This window comes from Mya arenaria, chromosome 16 (genome assembly GCF_026914265.1).
Source record: "Mya arenaria isolate MELC-2E11 chromosome 16, ASM2691426v1".
NCBI lineage: Eukaryota > Metazoa > Mollusca > Bivalvia > Myida > Myidae > Mya > Mya arenaria.
In genome coordinates, this window is record NC_069137.1 from 2,418,168 (window position 1) to 2,442,158 (window position 23,991).

At 37.3% G+C, this 23,991-nt stretch overlaps 2 protein-coding genes across 2 annotated transcripts; both read right to left on the bottom strand.

The window, feature by feature from the left end:
• Positions 1-4,415: 4,415 nt before the first annotated feature.
• LOC128222337 (microfibril-associated glycoprotein 4-like) lies at positions 4,416-12,847 on the bottom strand. Its single transcript, XM_052931316.1, has 7 exons — positions 12,707-12,847; positions 12,107-12,232; positions 11,303-11,416; positions 9,828-9,967; positions 8,604-8,703; positions 5,960-6,124; positions 4,416-4,747 (listed from the first exon to the last, which is right to left on the bottom strand). Exons 1-7 carry the CDS (start codon positions 12,768-12,770, stop codon positions 4,500-4,502), a joined length of 957 nt encoding a protein of 318 aa, XP_052787276.1. The 5' UTR covers positions 12,771-12,847; the 3' UTR covers positions 4,416-4,499.
• Positions 12,848-17,579: 4,732 nt separating this feature from the next.
• Positions 17,580-23,362, bottom strand: LOC128222338 (uncharacterized). The gene is made up of 7 exons (XM_052931317.1): positions 23,275-23,362; positions 22,783-22,865; positions 21,405-21,494; positions 20,568-20,664; positions 18,538-18,635; positions 17,952-18,011; positions 17,580-17,702 (listed from the first exon to the last, which is right to left on the bottom strand). Exons 1-7 carry the CDS (start codon positions 23,342-23,344, stop codon positions 17,580-17,582), a joined length of 621 nt encoding a protein of 206 aa, XP_052787277.1. The 5' UTR covers positions 23,345-23,362.
• Positions 23,363-23,991: the final 629 nt, after the last annotated feature.

The window sequence follows — 23,991 nt, forward strand, 5'->3', positions numbered from 1 at the left end:
TTATAAATTCACAGTACGGTTCTAACATAAGTACTTTAAATCTTTGGATATGGTATGTATACACTCAGTAGGGCTTAGTATTTAATGAAATGATCGACACGATATTTGATTCGATACAAAATGACCGATATTTGGTTCGATACAAAATGACCGATATTTGATTCGATACAAAAGGACCGATATTTGATTCGATACAAAATGACCGATATTTGATTCGATACAAAATGACCGATATTTGATTTATCATGCCATATTTTCGCTAGGATTAAAATTGGTAATAAATGAAGATTATATGATGAACTATCAACAGCTTGGCCTTTTTATTCGCATTTTATGATATTAAGCAACACAGGTGAACAATACCAGAACCAGAACCATATCAGGGCCATTCAGGGCCATTGTTTGCATTTTCCTTGTCGATGTATACATTTAATTTATTTCAACCGGACGCAGTGAGCTCCCCTGTCGTTTCAACTTTAAGTGAGTTTTGCGATCTAAAAATCGTACATGCTGAAAGCCAAGCGATACAAATTCAACATCTTTGTCCCACTTAATTGGTATGTAAATCGAGAGTAATCGCAAAATGATGGAAAGACTTTGTAAAATTGTTTGTCACAACTTTCAATAATTTAGTACGAACCATTTTAAGTAAAAATGGACATATTTTGTTAATGAATTATAACTGATGAATAGGGATTAAAAGCTTAAAAAACAAATGCTTGTTTGAATTTCAAATGCAATTGTGTTGAATGCATAGAGAGCCCAAGAAAACTTCTTCTCAGTAATTACCGTATCATACATGTATGCATAAAGGCCAATAAACAACTGAGATTGAACTTAAATTTAAGATTTGAAATTAAGTGTTTTGATTGGCATGTATATTAAGATGACCAATAGGCTAATTGGAATCACTGAGGCATGTCTAAAAATAAGGACACGATCAATATTGAATACTGGCTTAGATTAATATTGGCGGACGATATATGACTATATAATTACTTTAGTAAGAGTAATGGTTTATTTGGAAACATGTCTCAGTGGTATTCCATGACAATGCCGTGAGTATTCCATGATTATGGCAGTATCTGCCAAGGATGGAGAACATATGTCCTGTATTCTGACGGCAATATCATGGAACAATAATAACAATAGCATGACATATTCACGGTATTATCATAAGACTATTCTCTCGATTAACGGGTATAATATGTTCTTATCAGCTCATTGTCAGTAAACATGGTACTTACTTCCGTTACATTTCATACCGTGATACTACTTCTATGGCAGGGCTTCCATTAAGAATTTGAAAGTTTAAAATTCCTGACCATCAATATCGGAGGTTTCTCACTGAAATGTGGAAGTTTACGTTTCGCCGAATACAATTTTTTCCAGTAATCTTAAATTAGTATGTTAATATCAAATAATTGATATGTTAAAACTTCATTTTACTTCACGACCCATTGAAAATGTGAGCATAAAAGTAATATTGACACCAGGTCTGGATATTATGAACTTCCAAGCTTTTGACTTTGGAAGTTTTCTTAAAAAAAAGGATGTTTTTGTACTTCCAAAGTTTTACCACATTTCTATGGAGTAATATACTTCCAAACTTCCTTTAACGGCCTTGCATGGGATCGCATGTTACAGCTGAATACCCATAAATTACGCTGAACTGTCAGTTTTCCTCGCAGGTAAGTTGTATAAGTTGCTAGTCGAAATATTTTGGTGTCCGCACATATATGTAGGCCAAACACAATCAGTGATTCACCCTATTTACTGCATCTCGATATCATGTAGAGCAGATCTGACGGCGAATACGAATATAAATGTTCGTAGAGAGGATGTTGTCGATTTACGAGAATCAGTAAATTCGTCCATTTTTTATTTTTCGCTCTACCTTCTGCGCATGCGCAAAGTAACTATGATTAACAGTTAAGGGTGCTGTTTTCTTGAGGCCGTAGAATCTTACGTCTTAAATCCGAATTTGAAGTGTAATCAGCTATCAAATCGTATTGACATCTATTCAGCGCACAATTACAACATTTTTCGTTGACAATATCCAAAAACAAATATCTCATTTACATTTCATCCTTTAATATGCTCTTTATAATATCGTACATCTAATCAAGCAAACTCAATGTCAATCTTTTGTTAATCATTATGAATAAAACACGAGATCATCTTAGTAAAGATCTACACACTGCGGACAAACTTGGTAATTCTAATAACCTTAATATCAACATGTTGTTGATTTTTTAATGAAAAGTCTATATCGTTCATGTCTCGGTGCTTTCCGTTTTTTTTTTGTACAAACATCAATCCATTTATTTTTTATAAGATATCCTAAAGCCGCGACAATTAACCATCGCCCGACTCTCATTAAATGAAACAAACGCCGTCACGGTTTAATTTTCGCCCCAAAATAGCATGTGACCACAGATAGGGCGAGCTTTCTCGGCCTGCGGTCTCGCTGAGATCGCTGCATTTTGTGTAGATCGCAAATATTAACTCTGACATACACAGTTTGTGTACATTAGGTGATAAATTGCGTCATAAATGCCAAGTCGGAAGGCAATAATTTTCTTCAAATGAAGACTTTAAACAAGATAACTTCGTTATTTCTTCACCATTTAAAATGAAAATATCACAGTCTATGCCGCTGACGGAGCGCCACCTTCGGTCGTTTACCAGAGTTTGATTGAAAGTTTAGTTTCTTAGAACACTTCGACAAACCTTTTCAAAATACGGCCGTCTGACGGAGCACTTTCAAAACATTATTTTGGAAACAGGTTTGTCGAAGTGTTTGATGAAACTAATCACCTCATCAAACTTCGTTAACAAAACGAATCCGTTGATGGAAACTTAAGAGTCTGTGCATAGGTGAAAATAAGATTTTCGGGTATGTTTAATGTCGGAACCAATGAAACTGCCTCATTAATTATTCGTTATTCAACAGTGTCTAAGCAGTATATCCAATATATATATGTCCATGTCCATTATCGACCGTGCGTAGAATCCTTTGTCGTTCAACACCAAGCAATGTATTTTTATGATAGCGTGTATCATGAATATGAGGTATAACAAGTTTGCATAAACGGACACTATATTATTATTTAATATTAGCAAAATTTAACAAAACAAATTTGAATAAACAATGACCTTAACAACATTTTTATTTGTACAAAATGCTGTTTTTTTTGTGTACATCTGACATTTTTTCACCAGAAATAATTTAATCCAATTATACAGATTGGAGAACAGAATATGCCTAAGCATGGACAACAACCTGCGCCACAGATTGAAAAACAGACTGTGTCACGGTATGGACAACTACTATCGCCATGACTTGAAACACAGACTGTGTCAGGGCATTGACAACAACCTGCGCCACAGATTGAAGGACAGAATATGTCACGGCATTGCCAACAACCTGTGCCACATATTGAAAAACAGATTGTGTCAAAACAACCTGCGCCACAGCTTGAAGAAGATATGGACAACAACCTGTGCCACAAATTTAAGAGCAGACTGTGTCACGGCAAGGACAACAACCTGCGCCATTGATTGAAGAACAGACCGTGTCATGGATTGGACAACAACCTGCGCCATAAATTGAAGAACAGACCGTGTCACGGAATTGACAACAACCTGCGCCACAGATTGAAGAACAGACCGTGCCCGGAATAGACAACAACCTGCGCCACAGATTGAAGAACAGACTGTGCCACGACAAGGACAACAACTTGCGCCACAGATCGAAGAACAGACTGTGCCACAGCATGGACAACAACCTGCACCACAGATCGACGAACAGACTGTGCCACGGCATGGATAACAACCTGCGCCACAGATCAAACGACAGACTGTGTCACGGCATGGGCAACAACCTGCGCCACAGATCGAAGAACAGACTGTGTCAGGGCATGTACAACAACCTGCACCACAGATCGAAGAACAGACTGTGTCACGGCAAGGACAACAAACTGTGCACAGATTGACGAACAGACTGTGCCATGACAAGGACAACAACCTGCACCACAGATTAAACTGCTTGGGACACATATTTGAAGAAGAACCGAAAGCTATTAATTATTAGTTCTTAGCCCTAACCATGCATCAGATTGTCAAGTTATTGACCATTCAGAATTTGAACAAAAATATAAAATGATGACACTTGAACCACATGTTTTGATTACTTGCGATTCTTGTCCTGGTTGTTTATCGAAGATGCATAAACGAAAACTCCAGGGAATGAGTGGGAAAGAAATTGTAACATTGAGTGTCTGTTTTGCTCGGTCAGATGTCGCCATACGCCATAATTGGGTACATGTTTGTAATCATTATTCATTGAAATATGTAACACATTTTTCACTTATTTTATACAACTGATTTGTACTGAAAATATCTATGAATAACATGCATATAGTTTATATACAATAAGTACAAGTAGTGCAGTTAAATGTTTATCAATTGCACAAATGCGTTTTATTGAAACAACATTACATTGGTCGAACCATCATTTTTGCCTTTCTTAAGGCCGTACAATAACCAGCAGAGTTCCATGCCATCGACCGGCAGTTATTCGTTCCAGGGACGTCATATTTGCATGTCAAGCAGGAATCTGCACAACTGTGGAACCACCAGCTAGCATGGAGATATTCGGCACAGCTGTTTTCATTAGCATCTCGGTCAATTGAGGGGGTGACGGAAGAAAAGCCAAAACCGTCATGGCCACTCAGACTGTCACCTACGGGAGAAATAAAATGAACCGTTATGCACCAGTCATTTGTAGCCACGCCCCCTCCAGGTCCGGGGGTATACCGGGGATAGCCGGGGAAATAGGCCGAGTTTTTACCTTTCAGGTGGCCCCGCAGTGCCGGGTGAATGCGATGGTTTTGTCGTCGCTTCAAATATAGCGGGGAATGGGCCTTACCTAGGGTCCCTGTGGTGCGGGGGCATTTGGCGGGGATTTTACCATTTTTTCGGGATTTTAGCCGGGGTTGGCTGGACCGAAAGCCAAAGTCCCCGCTATTCCCCGGACATGGGGGGGGGGCGTGGTTACAATTGACTGGTGCATTAATTATGTTAAAACACTTTTGGCACCAGCAGCTAGCATGGAAATTCAAGACATACATGTAAAAACAAACTTCACGATAGATTTCGGGGCCTAAAGAAAAGAAGCCTCAGCCATTATGTACACTAAGTATGTGAACTGCTGGAACACTACCACAAACTTCACTTCAACCACCACTACCACCACCACCACCACCACCAGCACCGCCAGCACCACAAACACCACCAACACCACGATCACCGCCACCATCACCACAACCTTCAACACCACCACCCCACCTCAACCATCACCATCACCACCACCAATAACAACAGCAACAACAACATCACCACCATCAACAACACCACCACCACCCACCACCACAATCAACACCACTACCACCACCATTAATGTGGATTAATGAGATAATAAGCATCTTCCCAGGCTGATCGTGTAAGATCGCAAAACACCCTGCGCGAGGGTCGGGATAAACCATTCTTACACGAGCGGCTATGGTAGATGCTTTTTTTCCCACCTCAGTTAAACAAAATTAAGTAAAAATGTAATTTTGCTGGAACTCTTTCGTGCGTAGTGAAAATGTATGAATATGGATATGCGATAATTCGTGGTTGTAATGGATATGCGCGCAGTGATCTTGATAATGTTAATAGTCAAATCGATCTTTAAATAGTTTTAAATATTGCCAAAAGACAAGGTTCAATTGTTGGATTTACTTATCTGAGGCGGGAGAAATATATAAAGAAAACATTAATTTTACGGATCTGAAGAACGTAACAAATTGCGTCAATGCTCGCACGCTCTTTCTGGATTAAGATGGAATAGAACATGAGTGATATACATTATTTTTCATACTATTTAAAACCTATTTTGCACTTTAATACGTACCAGCCGTTCCCCTGTTGGCCCCGACATGCAATGTATAATAGGGATGTGCTCCAACCGCAAAATCATCGTATACCTGGTACAACATCTTCCCAGTCGCATTAACTAGCTCTACTCTTAGCTGGTAGTGACGACCATCGCTAGTGAGCTTGTGCATTGCTTCAAGACCTGAAATAATAAATTTGACCTTCAACTCAGACAGACTAGTCACAGTGTGTATATACCAAGTGATATATTAGTCATATATGCTACGTCGGAAGGCAAAACATTGCTTAAAATGAAGACTTAAATCAAAGATAACTTTTCATTTACAACACCATTTTAAATGAAACAAATGGCAGTCTATGCCAGTCTAAAGAGCCCCGCATTTCCGATATTTGAGGAGGTCATTAGTTTCATCAAACACTTTGACAAACATGTTTCCGAAATAATGCTTTGACAGTGCTCCATCAGACGGCCGTATTGTGAAATGGTTTGTCGAGATGTTTTACGCAATCAAATTCGGGTAAAAGACCGGAGATGGTGCTCTGTAAGCGGCGTAGACTGCGCTTTGTTTCATTTAAAATGGTGAAGAAATAGTGAAGTTATCTTTGTTCAAAGTCCTTTCTACAAATCAATATATTGCCTTCCGACGTAGCATTTATGACGCAATTTATCACGTGGTATACACACACTGCAGACTGACTAGTCAGCTTTCTCTGGGCCGGTATTGATAAAGCTTATTATGTTTTAACTTAAGTCGATTTCCTCAAATGTTAAGAGTTAAATTGAAAACAAAACTGGTAACTTGTTTTTAACTAATACGTATGTTGTATTTTTTCAATCAAGTCATAAAAATGAAGTATTTAAGATATCATTCAGTCGTTAAATATTATGATCTGTCTACCCGATCCTATCTAAACAATAGGTGCCGACCAAGTTTTTCATGTTCGTTTATATTATAATGTTATAAAATATTTCATATTGGACCAGTTATTTGTCTGAGGTTATCTGGGTTTTTTTGCATGAGCCTGGAGGGCGATTATCAATATTTCCCATTCAGCACCACATTTACACTACGTCTTTCAAGTTTCTTCTAGGTTTTAGTTACGGCGTCACTACGTCCATGCCGTCGTTAATACGTTGTTATTAACTTCTTACTACGTCAATCAAGTCATCACAACATATTTTAAACAAGTTCAATTAAGGAATGAACTGCGGGGTTGATGTCATTATCGGGGTATGAACGCAATTGGGTTGGTCAATGTGTGTGGAGTCCGAAGGACTCCACGCGTACTTTGACCAACCCGATTGCGTTCATACCCCGACTATAACCGGAAACATTTTTTTTTCAAATGACGTCACAATAACGCGGGAAAAGATCAACCACTTGAAATCACTTTAAAACGTAAAATTGAAACACTTTTGGTACCATTATATTTAAAATATAATAAACTAACACTTTCTAAAATGTTGATCAATATTTTACGGGACCTGCAGACACAATACAACCAATAACAAAATCAATAGCTTTCATGTATATTGTTATGCAATGAATTACGATCCGAACATATCCGAAGATGTTGCGTTCATCGATTGATGAACGCAATTGCCGAAAGGCAGTTCATTTAAGGAATGGATGTTGAGGTGTAAATATAGTCCGCTCACGTCCTTCAACATAAAGACCATGCCACATCCTAGTCGGTGTCTACTGCGTTCCTTCTACGTTGACCTAGTGTTTGTTTGTTTATTTGAGTTTATCAAGGTCTGCCCGCGCCCATTGGCTGCATTATTGCTTGACCCCGCCGTGACGCCATCACTACTTAAATTGTGTTTAAATGCCATAAGTGACATGAGATTGAAGTGACAGCACTTTGCAGTCAAATTCAGACATCGGAAGACTTGAAGAAACAGAGTGAGATACAAGAGATCCGGGTGCGAAGAGACCTCTTGGTTCTTTAACGTGCTCTGTGCAAAGCACCGATACACGGGATACACCTTTCCTGGGTTGAACCAGTACTGAGTACACCACTTTTCCAAGCTCTACCCTTTAAATGCCGAGTGCCAGGCAAGGGATCTACTTGTACCAGCTTTTAACGTTTTTCGGTATGACGCGGCCCGGGATCGAACCCACGACCTCCCGCTCCATAGGCGGACGCCTTAACCACAAGGCCACGGAGACGGTTCGTAGACCTAGTTCTGACTCCGTTCTGCCAGATAGGTACTGATGGACCAGATTGTTTAGAACGTAGTGGGATTGTGGCTTGGTGTGAAGGGGTTATGAACAATTGTGCCTCTCTTATTCAAAATCAATACAAACACATACTTAACAAACATACCTTGAGTGATAAACCTTAAACTACTTACTTAACAATGCACTTTCGGAAAATATATATTACCAATAACAAGATTATGACCGTGTATTTACTACATAGTTTAAAATGCAAAAATATTAAGTGATTGATGAATGCTAAAAGATTTATTCTGATTTACTATCATTTCATATGGTAGAAACACCGTGTTTTCTGCACCTTTCTTTCAAATTAAACTCAGTATCCCTCATCAGAACCATTGCTTTTGACATTTATTCAATCTTTTGGGAATAATTAAACAATTGTATTAAATGTGGTTATTCTGTTTTGGAGTAAGAGTGCATCATAAAATTTACCAATCCAAAATTCGTTCCGTACGCTCCCAAATCCATCCGCGTAATCGCTCATTGTCATCGATGGAAAGTGAAGGCGACCGTCTGTACGGTCCATTAGTTCCTATAAATAGAAATGTAAACAAATGAAATTACAAAAAAATCTTAACATACACTCATCAGGACATTTTTGACACAGGCCTTTATTTTATCATAAGAAAACAGAATAATATCTGGTAATCACCGTTATTTCCGTACCGATAACTGTATTATTTGACGGAAATATTTTTCTCTCTGCATGTATATCTACCGATATGGTAAAGGATATTTGCACTGAGAATATAATTGATAGTTGATAATAAAAGATATACGATATTTACATCATTATTGCATGTTTTCAAATACACTTGCGTCATAAGGTAAGAGTATACATGTAATATAAATGGAGCTTCATGGACAAGCCCAGTAGCTGAACTTTGATATAATACATATTCTATCACACATTCTTAACATACATTCAAAGAGAGTAACAAATATGTGTGTTGTTGCTCAGTGGCACTAATAAATCAACATTGAACGTCGACGGTATGTGTGGGGAGGTTACCAGTTGACCTCAGACGCGTAGCTGCCTATACCCGAGTATGCGACTGGATTAAGATGATTCTGACAATAGTTTTTATAGAAATATGTCAAAGTTGCAGTATGCGTACTTGACTAAATGATCTTAAAACGGTTCATTTTCCAGTACCTATCAGAGGATCTCAGAACGCCCAGAATGCTCCAGGTTGCACTATGGATTTTAAACTTTTCCGAGGGGCATGATTCCGGAACCCCTCGAGCCGTTTATGAATCCACATAAATGGAAGGCTAGCTACATCCCTGGACCTCACCCTAAACTTCTACATACATGTTTCAGTTAAAGCAATCCGAATCGTGTTAGACTCAGCTGGGCCAGTAAGAACTTAAATAAATTGATTAAACTTGGAGACCTAATACAATAGAACCCCGTTGGCTCGAACTCCCAGTACCCCCGAGCCTCGGAAAATTAGAGCCAGGCTTACGTATACATTCAGTATAAAAAATCGGTCCTTCAAATCAGTGAGAGCCAACGAGAAATTCGACCCAAGCGATTTGAGCCAACGGATTTCGCCTGTATATTAAATCCACTTACATGTGATCCTCAAGTAATATATCTTACAAATGGTGGCAACTAAATTATCAAAACAATGACGTCATTAAGAAAATTACCGTCCATCCTCCTCCTGCTGTCGTCGTATCACATCTGACATTGAGGCTAACGTCACCTCCGTAAAGTGAAATGAAGTAGATGTCGTCATGACTTGTACTTGATATATTGTAATCTTTTATCGCCTTGCAGTCCTGAATAACTGAATAAAGAATGAACAATGTCCTTAAAATATTTTAGGTTGTCCGGTTACCGCAATGGTTAGCGCATTCGCATCTCACCAAGGCGACCCGGGTTCAACCATGGGAAAGACGTTACTAATGTTGTTAGAACTTGTGTCCAACCCATTTGCGTTTTGAATACTCTGTATCATTGTTGTAAATACCGATCATGTTGAAAGAAAAAATGCAATAATATATGTTTAAATCAGACACGGGTTCGATTCCCGGCCTGGGCGCATGTGCGTTTGGTTAGTGGTCTTCAAGACGGACAAGTAGGTTTTCTCCGTGTACTCCGGTTTCCCCCACGACACAAGACTACACTTTCGCGCATCATCGTGCCAACGAGAGTGACTTAATATTTCGTCATAAATGCTTAATCGGAAGGCAATATTTTGCTTCGAATAAAGACAATAATCAAAGATAACTTTACCGTTTATTACCCATCTAAAGTGGAACAAAGCACAGAATACGCCGATTGCGTAACTATATAAGATGGAAAAAAAGAGTATTGCGCTTTACCTTTGCCATATGTGTTCCAAATTTCATTTAAATTTCTTAAAGTATTGGAGTGAATGAATTTGAAAAGCAAAAGCGAAGGGCGCCGTCATTATCGACTCAAAATATATCTGAATACATAGACTGTATATCTTTGCTTAAGAAAAAATAAGGGCTAATAAGAGATAATACACACTTACGAACGTCACAATTCTGTCCGGCGTAGTAGACGTCACAGTGGCAAGTGTATGATGTACCCTGGTTAAAGCATTGACCCCGTAAGCACGGGTTGCTTGAACAAGGGGTTTCTGTAAGATCAAATATTAAAAGGCAGTGTATTTAGTTAGAAAAACATTCAGGGTGCTAAACCGTATTCAACTTAACTTAATCATATGGTCGTACATCATTGACTTCGTTCATTATATTGGTCAGATGTTAAAACAAGTAATCCGATACTTTAAATAATAATTCTAAATATTTTAGCACTTACCAATCATTAAATATTATTGCGTTTTCAGCTATTTAATACACGGGGTCACTCTTGTTATCAGTAAATAATATTTTCCATAAATACATTATTTAGTTAGTAGTACAAGGTGTATCACTTTAAATCTATGTTTGTTAACATGTATAATACCGCCGTAGGTTCGAACCCCACTAAAACTAAAATACAGCTTTATGATTTAACTGTATGTTTTCTGCAATTTCGATATCATAGAGAAAAATAATGATAAAAAACGGGAAAACTAACTTTTGGTCCAAAAACAAAAAAAAAACGTCACTTTAACGTAGCCGACGATAAAAAGTTCGGAATGGCTTACCGACGGTGTCACAAAGGATGCCTGTAAATCCTGGATCGCAGGTACAGCTGAATCCCTGGACCGGACGTAGACTGCACGTACCGTGTTTACAGGGCTGGTAGAAGCACAGGTCAACTATAGGGGAAATGAGAAGCATAAATAATTAAATTGAGACTCTTCTTCAAAATCAATACAAACACATGAATAACAAACATAGGTTTTGAGCGATAAACCTTTAACTTCTTCCTTAATAATGCATCTATGGAAAATATAAAATACTGATAACAAGATTGTTACCGTGATTTTAATAGCTGAAACGCACACATATTAAATGATTGGTGAGTTCTAAACGATTTCCTGCGATCTGCTATCGTCCCATATTAGGTAGAAATACAGTGTTTTCTGCACCTTTATTTTAAATAAAACTCGGTATCCTTCATAAAAAACAGTGTTTTCGACATTTATTCATAATTTTTGGTATACTAAAACAATTGTTTTAATTGTGGTAAATCTTAATTGGGCGTAAAAGTGCATCTTTCATAACATGTTGATAAAAGGCGGTCCTTTTCAAGGAAACACTGATAGGTTCCAAAGTTCGAAAACAGCCTCTCTTTGAGATAGTTAATTGAACTTGTTAATAGGATTTAGAACACAAATTGTCAATGAACTCTCTAACTTTTAATAACGACATTCTGTTTTCAATACTAATTTCATAAATGACTAATCATAAAAAAGTCATTGGACGAAACGTGGATATAATTTATTTCATATTCATATTGACAAACAACATGGGTGTACCACGAAACGAGGTTTACCAGAACTAACCTCTGTCACACATGTCTCCCGAGAAGCCTATCCGGCAGGTACAAATGAACACACTTCCGTTTCCGTTTCCGGTTCCGATTGAACACGTTCCCCCGTTCTGACAAGGATTAGGGGTACAAGGGTGTGCTGGAAATGATATGACGTCATACATGAAATACGCGCGTGTTTGTTGCGACGGCAGGTGTCAGCTCAGAAGCGAGGTAACGGAAGTGTTGAATAATAAACATCTTTAAAACGTTCACTTAAAATAAAAACACAAGTTGAATATATCGTATAACGTCACATACATATATATAAATATGACGTCACTAACGATTGGTTGGAACAGCGGTAGTTGTTGGACACATCTCAAAAGCGATGCTACATAAGTGTTCAATACTACGCAAAAATCTTTAAGACATTATTTTAAACATACAAACAAGTTGAATATATAGTATGACGACACATATATATGTATGACGTCACTTACGCATGGTGGAAGCAGCGGTCATTGTGAGACACAGCTCATAGCGATGCTAGAGAAGTGTTGAATAATACGCATTTTCAAGGAAAGCAACTTAATATTATTATATTACGTCACTAATATATGACGTCACTTACGCGTGGTGGGAGCAGCGGTAGTTGTTGGACACAACCCACAGGAGTCGTTACAGAAGTGTTGCATTTTCGGCTCTGAACACAAGTCCTTATTGTTGGCGTGGAATGATATCAGAAGGTTCAGACATTCTGGAGTGTCATAACATGCTGAAAGTTGAAGACGATATGATATGCAGGGGCGTAGCCAGCGTTACGATTTACGCATGTGCGTAACATCAATTTAAAAAATGAAAAAAATGGCCAAATAAGGCATCAACGTCGAGGGCTAAGCTATAAGACGATATCAGAACATAAGAAGGATCATCTAAAGTAAGCATTGCTTCTCTGTGCCAGATAGCGTACTGAGCATCATTGACTTCATTTACTCTATTGATCAGTTACTAGTTACAAGTAATCCGATTAGCTACATCGTTCATATATCCAATTAAGATCAATATTAATTCAAGCCATGCTGAACAAAAGCATGATATGCTCGTAATGATGACAATTTAAAACATGGCAACAGTCGATCCCCGTTGGCCCGACCTCCCTTGGTCATTATTGTTAAATCGTCAATACAAATTCTGAATATCATGTTATTTGTGTTAAATCACGTGATAAAAATAACGTCCCGAAGTCATTTAAGTGACGTCATTTTCAAGATAATCGTCCCGTGTGAATGTTTAAATTTTCAATAGAAAACCCCCACAAGGATAACTAAAATATTATAAATGGAATGTTATCGTCAGAGAAAGTATAGCTATGTTTTTCTCTTACCTTGTGTAGCTATGTTTGTATCTTACCTTGTGTAGCTATGTTTGTCTCGTACACTGTGTGTTCTATGTTTGTCTCTTACCTAGTGTATCTTTGTTTGTATCTTACCTTGTGTAGCTATGTTTGTCTCTTACCTTGTGTAGCTATGTTTGTCTCTTACCTTGTGTAGCTATGTTTGTCTCTTACCTTGTGTAGCTATGTTTGCCTCGTACCTTGTGTAGCTATGTTTGTCTCGTACCTTGTGTAGCTATGTTTGTCTCTTACCTTGTGTATCTATGTTTGTATCTTACCTTGTGTATCTATGTTTGTCTCTTACCTTGTGTAGCTATGTTTGTCTCTTACCTTGTGTAGCTATGTTTGTCTCTTACCTTGTGTATCTATGTTTGTATCTTACCTTGTGTATCTATGTTTGTCTCTTACCTTGTGTAGCTATGTTTGCCTCGTACCTTGTGTAGCTATGTTTGTCTCGTACCTTGTGTAGCTATGTTTGTCTCTTACCTTGTGTATCTATGTTTGTATCTTACCTTGTGTATCTATGTTTGTCTCTTACCTTGTGTAGCTATGTTTGTCTCTTACCTTGTGTAGCTATGTTTGTCTCTTACCTTGTGTATCTATGTTTGTATCTTACCTTGTGTAGCTATGTTTGTCTCTTACCTTGTGTAGCTATGTTTGTCACTTACCTTGTGTAGCTATGTTTGCCTCGTACCTTGTGTAGCTATGTCTGTCTCGTACCTTGTGTAGCTATGTTTGTCCCTTACCTTGTGTAGCTATGTTTGTATCTTACCTTGTGTATCTATGTTTGTCTCGTACCTTGTGTAGCTATGTTTGTATCTTACCTTGTGTATCTATGTTTGTATCTTACCTTGTGTATCTATGTTTGTATCTTACCTTGTGTAGCTATGTTTGTCTCGTACCTTGTGTAGCTATGTTTGTCTCTTACCTTGTGTATCTATGTTTGTCTCTTACCTTGTGTAGCTATGTTTGTCTCTTACCTTGTGTAGCTATGTTTGTCTCTTACCTTGTGTAGCTATGTTTGTCTCTTACCTTGTGTAGCTATGTTTGTCTCTTACCTTGTGTAGCTATGTTTGTCTCTTACCTTGTGTAGCTATGTTTGTCTCTTACCTTGTGTAGCTATGTTTGTATCTTACCTTGTGTAGCTATGTTTGTCTCGTACCTTGTGTATCTATGTTTGTGTCGTACCTTGTGTAGCTATGTTTGTCTCTTACCTTGTGTAGCTATGTTTGTATCTTACCTTGTGTAGCTATGTTTGTCTCGTACACTGTGTGTTCTATGTTTGTCTCTTACCTAGTGTATCTTTGTTTGTATCTTACCTTGTGTAGCTATGTTTGTCTCGTACACTGTGTGTTCTATGTTTGTCTCTTACCTTGTGTAGCTATGTTTGTATCTTACCTTGTGTAGCTATGTTTGTATCTTACCTTGTGTATCTATGTTTGTCTCTTACCTTGTGTAGCTATGTTTGTCTCTTACCTTGTGTAGCTATGTTTGTCTCTTACCTTGTGTAGCTATGTTTGTCTCTTACCTTGTGTATCTATGTTTGTATCTTACCTTGTGTATCTATGTTTGTATCTTACCTTGTGTATCTATGTTTGTATCTTACCTTGTGTAGCTATGTCTGTCTCGTACCTTGTGTAGCTATGTTTGTCTCTTACCTTGTGTAGCTATGTTTGTCTCTTACCTTGTGTAGCTATGTTTGTCTCGTACCTTGTGTAGCTATGTTTGTCTCGTACCTTGTGTAGCTATGTTTGTCTCTTACCTTGTGAAGCTATGTTTGTCTCTTACCTTGTGTAGCTATGTTTGTATCTTACCTTGTGTAGCTATGTTTGTCTCGTACCTTGTGTATCTATGTTTGTGTCGTACCTTGTGTAGCTATGTTTGTCTCTTACCTTGTGTAGCTATGTTTGTCTCGTACCTTGTGTAGCTATGTTTGTCTCGTACCTTGTGTATATATATTTGTCTCGTACCTTGTGTATCTATGTTTGTCTCGTACCTTGTGTAGCTATGTTTTTCTCGTACCTTGTGTAGCTATGTTTGTCTCTTACCTTGTGTAGCTATGTTTGTCTCGTACCTTGTGTAGCAATGTTTGTATCGTACTTTGTGTAGCTATGTTTGTCTCGTACCTTGTGTAGCTATGTTTGTATCTTACCTTGTGAAGCTATGTTTGTCTCGTACCTTGTGAAGCTATGTTTGTCTCTTTACTTGTGTAGCTATGTTTGTCTCGTACCCTGTGTAGCTATGTTTGTCTCTAAACTTTTCTGGCTATGTTTGCCTCTTACCTAGTGAAGTTGTGTTTGTCTCTTTTCTTGTGAAGCTGTGTTTGTCTCTTACCTTGTATAGCTATGTTTGTCTCTTTTCTTGTGAAGCTGTGTTTGTCTCTTACCTTTTGTAGCTATGTTTTTCTCGTACCTTGTGTAGCTATGTTTGCCTCTGACCTTGTGTAGCCATGTTAGTCTCTTACCTTGTGAAGCTATGTTTGTCTCTAAACTTTTTTGGCTATGTTTGCCTCTTACCTTGTGAAGCTGTGTTTGTCTCTTACCTTGTGAAGCTATGTTTGTCTCTTTTCTTGTGAAGCTGTGTTTGCCTCTTACCTTGTGTAGCTGTGTTTGTCTCTTACCTTGTGTAGCTATGTTTTTCTCGTACCTTGTGTAGCTATATTTGTCTCTTACCTTGTGAAGCTGTGTTTGCCTCTTACCTTGTGAAGCTATGTTTGTCTCTTACCTTGTGTAGCTATGTTTGTCTCGTACCTTGTGTAGCTATGTTTGTCTCTTACCTTGTGTATCTATGTTTGTATCTTACCTTGTGTATCTATGTTTGTCTCTTACCTTGTGTATCTATGTTTGTCTCTTACCTTGTGTATCTATGTTTGTATCTTACCTTGTGTATCTATGTTTGTATCTTACCTTGTGTATCTATGTTTGTCTCTTACCTTGTGTATCTATGTTTGTGTCTTACCTTGTGTATCTATGTTTGTCTCGTACCTTGTGTAGCTATGTTTGTGTCTTACCTTGTGTATCTATGTTTGTCTCTTACCTTGTGTAGCTATGTTTGTATCTTACCTTGTGTAGCTATGTTTGTGTCTTACCTTGTGTATCTATGTTTGTCTCTTACCTTGTGTAGCTATGTTTGTCTCTTACCTAGTGTATCTATGTTTGTCTCTTACCTTGTGTATCTATGTTTGTCTCTTACCTTGTGTATCTATGTTTGTGTCTTACCTTGTGTAGCTGTGTTTGTCTCTTACCTTGTGTATCTATGTTTGTGTCTTACCTTGTGTAGCTATGTTTGTATCTTACCTTGTGTAGCTATGTTTGTCTCGTACCTTGTGTAACTATGTTTGTCTCTTACCTTGTGTAGCTGTGTTTGTGTCGTACCTTGTGTAGCTATGTTTGTGTCTTACCTTGTGTAGCTATGTTTGTCTGTTACCTTGTGCAGCTATGTTTGTCTCTTACCTTGTGTAGCTATGTTTGTCTCTTACCTTGTGCAGCTATGTTTGTCTGTTACCTTGTGCAGCTATGTTTGTCTCTTACCTTGTGCAGCTATGTTTGTCTCTTACCTTGTGTAGCTATGTTTGTCTCTTACCTTGTGTAGCTATGTTTGTCTGTTACCTTGTGTAGCTATGTTTGTCTGTTACCTTGTGTAGCTATGTTTGTCTCTTACCTTGTGTAGCTATGTTTGTCTGTTACCTTGTGCAGCTATGTTTGTCTCTTACCTTGTGCAGCTATGTTTGTCTCTTACCTTGTGCAGCTATGTTTGTCTGTTACCTTGTGCAGCTATGTTTGTCTGTTACCTTGTGCAGCTTTGTTTGTCTCTTACCTTGTGCAGCTATGTTTGTCTCTTACCTTGTGTAGCTATGTTTGTCTGTTACCTTGTGCAGCTATGTTTGCCTCTTACCTTGTGTAGCTATGTTTGTCTCTTACCTTGTGTAGCTATGTTTATATTTTACCATGTGAAGCTATGTTTGTCTCTTACCTTGTGTAGCTATGTTTATATTTTACCATGTGAAGCTATGTTTGTCACTACCCTTGCATAGCTATGTTTATCTCTTACCTTGTGTAGCTATGTTTTTCTCTTTACTTGTTTAGCTTTGTTTGTCTCTTAATGTTTGTAGTTATGTTTTTCTCGTACCTGATGTAGGTATGTTTGTCGCGTTCGGGTTGTCACAGGCGCTGTTACACAACTGCGAATCGCAGCAACGCGCACAGCTACTTGTAGTCATTGCTTGATTACAGGACTATGACAACATGAAAGAAATCAATGTCCTTGTAAAAATAAACTTCTGATTTTTTACTGATATGATAAACGATATTTTAAAGTGGAATGTAAAGTTAAAAAACTTTCGAGTGTTGGTTCTTATTTAAATTACTTTGAAGATAATAAAAAAAAATAATATTAGACAATTTTTGATGGCAAATGTTTTACCCCGGAAATGTTATCCTAATTTCAAAATAGTTTTATTTAAGTCAGACATCCAGCTACTCACGCTGTCTGGCATACACTTTACTTCAAATCTTCCATCTTGATTCACGAAAAAACCACATTTCTGAAAATATTATAAGAAGCATGGATACTGTTCGTCACAGCCCAGTTTGACACATTTTGATCTTACTAGATTATCTCATTTCTGAAAATATTATGAATAAAATACAACTTTAAAAACAGTGATAAAATGTGCAAAATTGTAACGTATTGTCTTTTCAAAAGATAATTGAAAATTACTTAAACTATCAAAATACGCTGATACTATACAACAAAATATAATGCCGGCAATTTACACAAGTAGACAGTTGAATTAAGGTTGTATTTATCCCTTAAGCTATTGAAGTTTAGTGAGAATGAAGTATTTTAGGCCTGTCACTATTTTGAAATCGGTATGATCGGTGCCTCTATCGAAGGAAGATTTGGGTATCCTAAACTTAAAGAATTTAAGGCCTATCAATATTTTGAACTCGGTTTGGTCGGTGCCTCATCCGAAGGCAGGTTCGGGTAACCTTAACTAAAAGTATTTTAAGGCCTAGGGTATGGAGTCCAACTAATAAACTTTGAATACTGCAAAGCAAAGTCCTTACCTCATTCCGGTTGCAAATCCTTATCGTGTCACACAGGTCCGACTGATCAATTGGATACGGGCAGGAATAACAAACTGGTCCGGTATTGATAGGATAACCTGCAGGGAAATTAGTGGTATGTAACCTTATGTTGATTATTTCGGCACATACTCGAACAGAAAAATCACACAGAGAAGTAAGTGTTATGTAACCTTATGTTGATTATTTGGGCACATACTCGGACCGGAAAATCACACAGAGAGGTTGTGGTATGTAACCTTGTGATGATTATTTTGGCACAAACTCGTTCAGGAAAATCACACAGAGAAGAAAATGGTATGTAACCTTAAGTTAGGCTATTTGGGCACATGCCCGGACAGGAAAACCACACACAGAAGTAAGTGGTATGTAACCTTATGTTGATTTTTTGGACACATATTTGGACAGGAAAATAACACAAAGAAATTAGTGGTATGTAAATTGTATGTTATCAATTTGGCACATAATTAGACAGGAAAAGCAAACAGAAATGTTAGTAGTATGTAACCTTATGTTATTAAATGGGCGGATTATCGGCGAATAAAATTACACAGAGTATGTAGTGGTATGTAACCTAATGTTGATTATTCGGGTCACACAGCGAGGTCATGTGGTGTGGACCGCATGTTGACCATTTGGGCATATAATCGATCAGGAAACACACACTTGTCAGAAATTGATAGCATAACTTCAGGCGCGTAGGAGCTGGGGCCGCAGGGGCCGCAGGGGCCGCGCCCGCGGCCCCAATATTCTGGCTAGTAACGGCAATGGGGCCGCGAATTTTTGATACCGATTTTCTTAATAATCGTATTTTTAATAAAGCTACGCGCATATAGATCAATACCAGTCTGACACGATATTGTATAAACAGGTTACCATGTCATAATTAAACCTGTGACCATCTAGCTAATTGGCGTGTGAATGGCGTGAAAACAGTCGGCGGATTATTAAAGACGGGTAAGAGGAAGAAGAGGCAACAAGACAATAATTATTTGTATCGTTTGTGATCTTTCAAAAACTGTAGTTCATTGTGATAATTGAAATTACTTGTTAAAATAGAATTGTCATTAAATAGACAGAAATATGTTACTGTATTATTTCAAACTCGTCACATTAAAGTTTGACTTGAAAATGGACGTTCCAAATCAGCCTAAAAGTTTTGATTTCCAAAGAGATCTTTTGGCACTAAAAAACTGAACACATGGCATTAAACTCCCAATGGTTCCAAAGTTACTCGTGGCTTCACTATAAAGAGGTAATGTGCGCTAATTTGTTATTTAACATTCATTGTGAGACTGCGCAAATATGAATAAATGCTACTAAACGATAATAGTTTTTATATCTATCAACTATTTTAACCGAAAAAGGTTTAGTTAAAGACATGAAAATAAAACCTGAACTCACTGGAAATCGAGTTTTTCAATGCTTAAAATTGAATGAAAATCTTGACGCTAGGGGACACAACCCCCGAGCCCACCTCTTCCGCGGCCCCAATGTCAATTTCCTTCCTACGCGCCTGAACTTGCAAGGACGTAAGTAGGATGTAATGTAATGTTTTAGGCACACTATCGGATAGTGAAATCACACTGGTCCGGGATTGATAGTATAACCTACAGGGAATTAAGCTGTATGTAACCTTATGTCATCATTTGGGCACATACTTGGACAGCAAACTCAAACAGATTTGGGCACATATATGGACACAAAATCACGGTGGTCCGAAATTGATAGGACAACATGCAGAGAATCTAATGGTTTGTAATCTGATGTTGCTATTTCGGCACATAACCGGCTCATTTATGATTAATCAAAATGGTATTGGTGAAATAATCATGCATTCTTATTTCTTTTACATGTGTATTCACTCTCAACGAAAATCGCTTAATACACGTTAGACTGGTCAATAAGAGTACAATGCAAGCTAGCTGGTTTTACAGTGTGAGTTTCATCGGGATATTGTAAAACATTAGTTATGCGTATGATACCTGAATATGTTCACTACGCATGCGTACCAGTATTTCCGCACATAGAAGATGCACACAGATCACCGCGGCAACAGTGACTGCATACAAGGATATTTGGTGATGAGACTGTCGTGTCATGGCACTCCTGAAATATGCCAGTGTATTCACCAATGTGTAGAATGTCAGTGATTGCATATGAGAAGGCAGGGTGATAAATATTGAATGTCATCGTAATACTGAAGTATGCCCGTGTATTAACCAATGTGTACAATATCAGTGACTGCATACAAGAAGGCTGGATGACGTGATTTTGATGCTATGGTAATCCTAGTATATGCCAGTATATCAACCAATGCGTAGAATATTAGTGACTGCATACAGGAAGGCTGGATGACGTGATTTTAATGCTATGGTAATCCTAGTATATGCCAGTATATTAACCAATGTGTACAATGTCAGTGACTGCATACAAGGATGTTTGGTGATGAGAATGTCGTGTCATGGCAATCCTTAAATATGTAAGTGTATTCACCAATGTGTACAATGTCAGTGACTGTATACGTGAAGGTTGGGTGTTGGATCTTTAATGTTCTTGCAATCCTATATATGCCAGTGCATTCACAAATGGGATTTATATTGCCATGACAATAATAACTGTATATAACATTGAAAAAACACACAAAAACTTATTGACAATCCGAAATTCAGTTGTGTATTTTAATGTAAGGCAAAACAAAGACTGTAGACCTATCAAAATGCCCGATTAGGTTGCATTAGAGCCATATACAAGATTTTTACTAAACCATTGAACATAGCATCACATTAAAAGCAATTTCTTAGTGTTAGTTAAAATACCTACAATATTTGGATATTAAATATTCTTACATTTCCTTGCGTTATATGTATCTCGTTCTTGCACCCAGCATTGTATCTGATAAGCCCCGCAGGTGTCACGTATTCCTCCAGATAACACACCTTGAAAACACGTACCGGGTTAAATGACATCATATTCCGCATTAAAAAAACGTTTATAAGGTTGAATAAAATGATATATCTGAAACATGTGTACCCTATAAAATGAGAAGAAAAAAAACATCATGAAAATATATACCGGGTAAAATTGGATGATACAACTTAAACAAGTGTGCTCGGTAAAATGAGATAAAACACATTTAAAAAATAAACCGGGTAAAATTGGATGATACAACTGAATTAAGGGCGTTTTTGTTGATACCAAACCAGTTTCAGTTTTGGTGTCAATGGTTTCAGCAGTTTCGAACTCGGTTTTGATAGTTTGGCTTGAAGTAACAAATAAATGGTTTTGTGTACACTTTAAACAACATGGTGGAGCTACTGCATGTAGCCATTATTTCTAATTATAGATAAAACCTTTATCATTTAGCTCATTTGCCCATTGAAAGGCATCGTTATCAAAAGGAGTGAGATTTAGCAAAGGTGATTGATCACTTTCCGCCATTTTGGTTTCAAAGTAAACTAGTTTTCGGATGGAACGAACCGATGAAACCGCCTCCGGTAGGGGTTTCGATAGTTTCGAAAACCGGTTTCGGTTTTCGTTAAAAAAACGATAAAACTGGTTTGGGTTTTATTTGAAACTGTTACAACAAATGCACAGTTCATGACACCGACATAAACGGAAAACAGTTTATAACCAACAAAAACGCCCTTAGTGTTCTCAGTGTAACGCGATTACTCAACTTGAAAACATATACCGGGTGAAATGGGGTGATACTATTGAAACAAGTGTACTTGATAAAACGAGATAACTCAACTTGAAAACACATACCGGATGAAATGCTGTGATACAAGTGAAACAAGTGTACTCGGTAAAACAAGATAACACAACTTGAGAACATATACCGGTTAAAATGAAATGATACGCCTGGAAAATATGTACCGGGTTAACGCGAATACACCAACAACATCGAGTGAAGACGTTTTAAACGGTAATACCGTTTACAAACCTAAAAAAACCATGTACCTAGTGAAATGGGATTACACACATGGAGAACATATACCGGGTAAATTTGCAACATTTGAAACGCATGTCCTGAATAATACCCAAAATAAACTTGAAGTGTGTAAAATGAGAATGATATTTGACATATCGATAACACTATTGTATTTTAAACTTTCCATTTTCCGATGAAATAATAACGTTATTATCTCAAAATGTACCCCTAAGAGTACTCCTAAATAAAGGCTTTAGTAAATATATGAAATGCCTTAAATATGTAAAATGTACCTCGTGAGGTCTACAGAAAATCACTCTGTTGAAATCCTGTGGGTGGGGAGCGTCGTTGCCAACGAGACACGTGTAGTTTGCTGCTGTTGTCATGGAAACAAAATTATAAAACAAACATTTGGTAAAAATATTTTGTTGCTTAACGACTTCGAGTGGGAACGCCTAATAATGGTTGACTTTCTTCCGACTAGAAAACACATAGTTTAAATATTTTCAATATGTTAAAATGTTGTTGTTGTTTTTTGTCAAAATAATTTTTCTTTGTTTTTTGAGACATTTACCCAAGCAATTCTTAACATAAAAAAATCATTATTTATTGCAATATCACCAAATTCAATACATACGTTCTTCATAAAATTAATTGCTTAAAGTTTAAATAGACATGTTATATAATTGCATTGTTAGTTTTATTAACTGCATAATATAAACTAAAAACATATAACGTACAACTTTCAACATATATAACATGTAAAATAAATAGCTCCAACTCACCATTCGCTATTGAAATGCATGCACACACATACACCATATTATACAGAATATTGGTTGATTTTGTAAACATATTTTTCTCTCTTGTTTTTCACTTTCGATATAATTAATATCGCTCATTAAGACATTACAAAATAACGACAGTCAGATATAAATATGCACTTAAAAAAGCAAGATGCGCCCTATCATCTAGACGAGATAGCTATGTAACTAGCGACAAAGGATTTTCAGAAATGTGTTTGCAAAGATGTGTTACAAATCCATTAGATATATAATACAGACTGTTGACCAAATATAAACAGGGTGATTGAGTAATACCTATAGGTTAGAGTTTATCAAGTAATTTGTTCGTGAATAAATAACCTTAGGAAGCGAAGCGACCTTGGTTTCTTTTTTACGAAGAAATAACTTAATTAATTCTAACCGACTTAATGTTAGCCCATCCCAAATTGCATCTGCTTTAAAATTAAGCCGTGCGCCTGTCATAAAGACTTGTCTATCAATTCAATATATTGTGACGTCACTAAAATCAGTGATGACACTTAAATTGAACTTTGCATATGCAAACAGAAGGCGCGGCTATATGCGCATGCGCAGTAATAGCAATTAACTTAATCCTGAAGAGTCGTATTCAGAAATAAGTAACGATTCTTCATAAATATGAAACGAAACATTTTAAAAATTTAGCGACCCTGATTGGCTGACAATGTAGGGCAAACC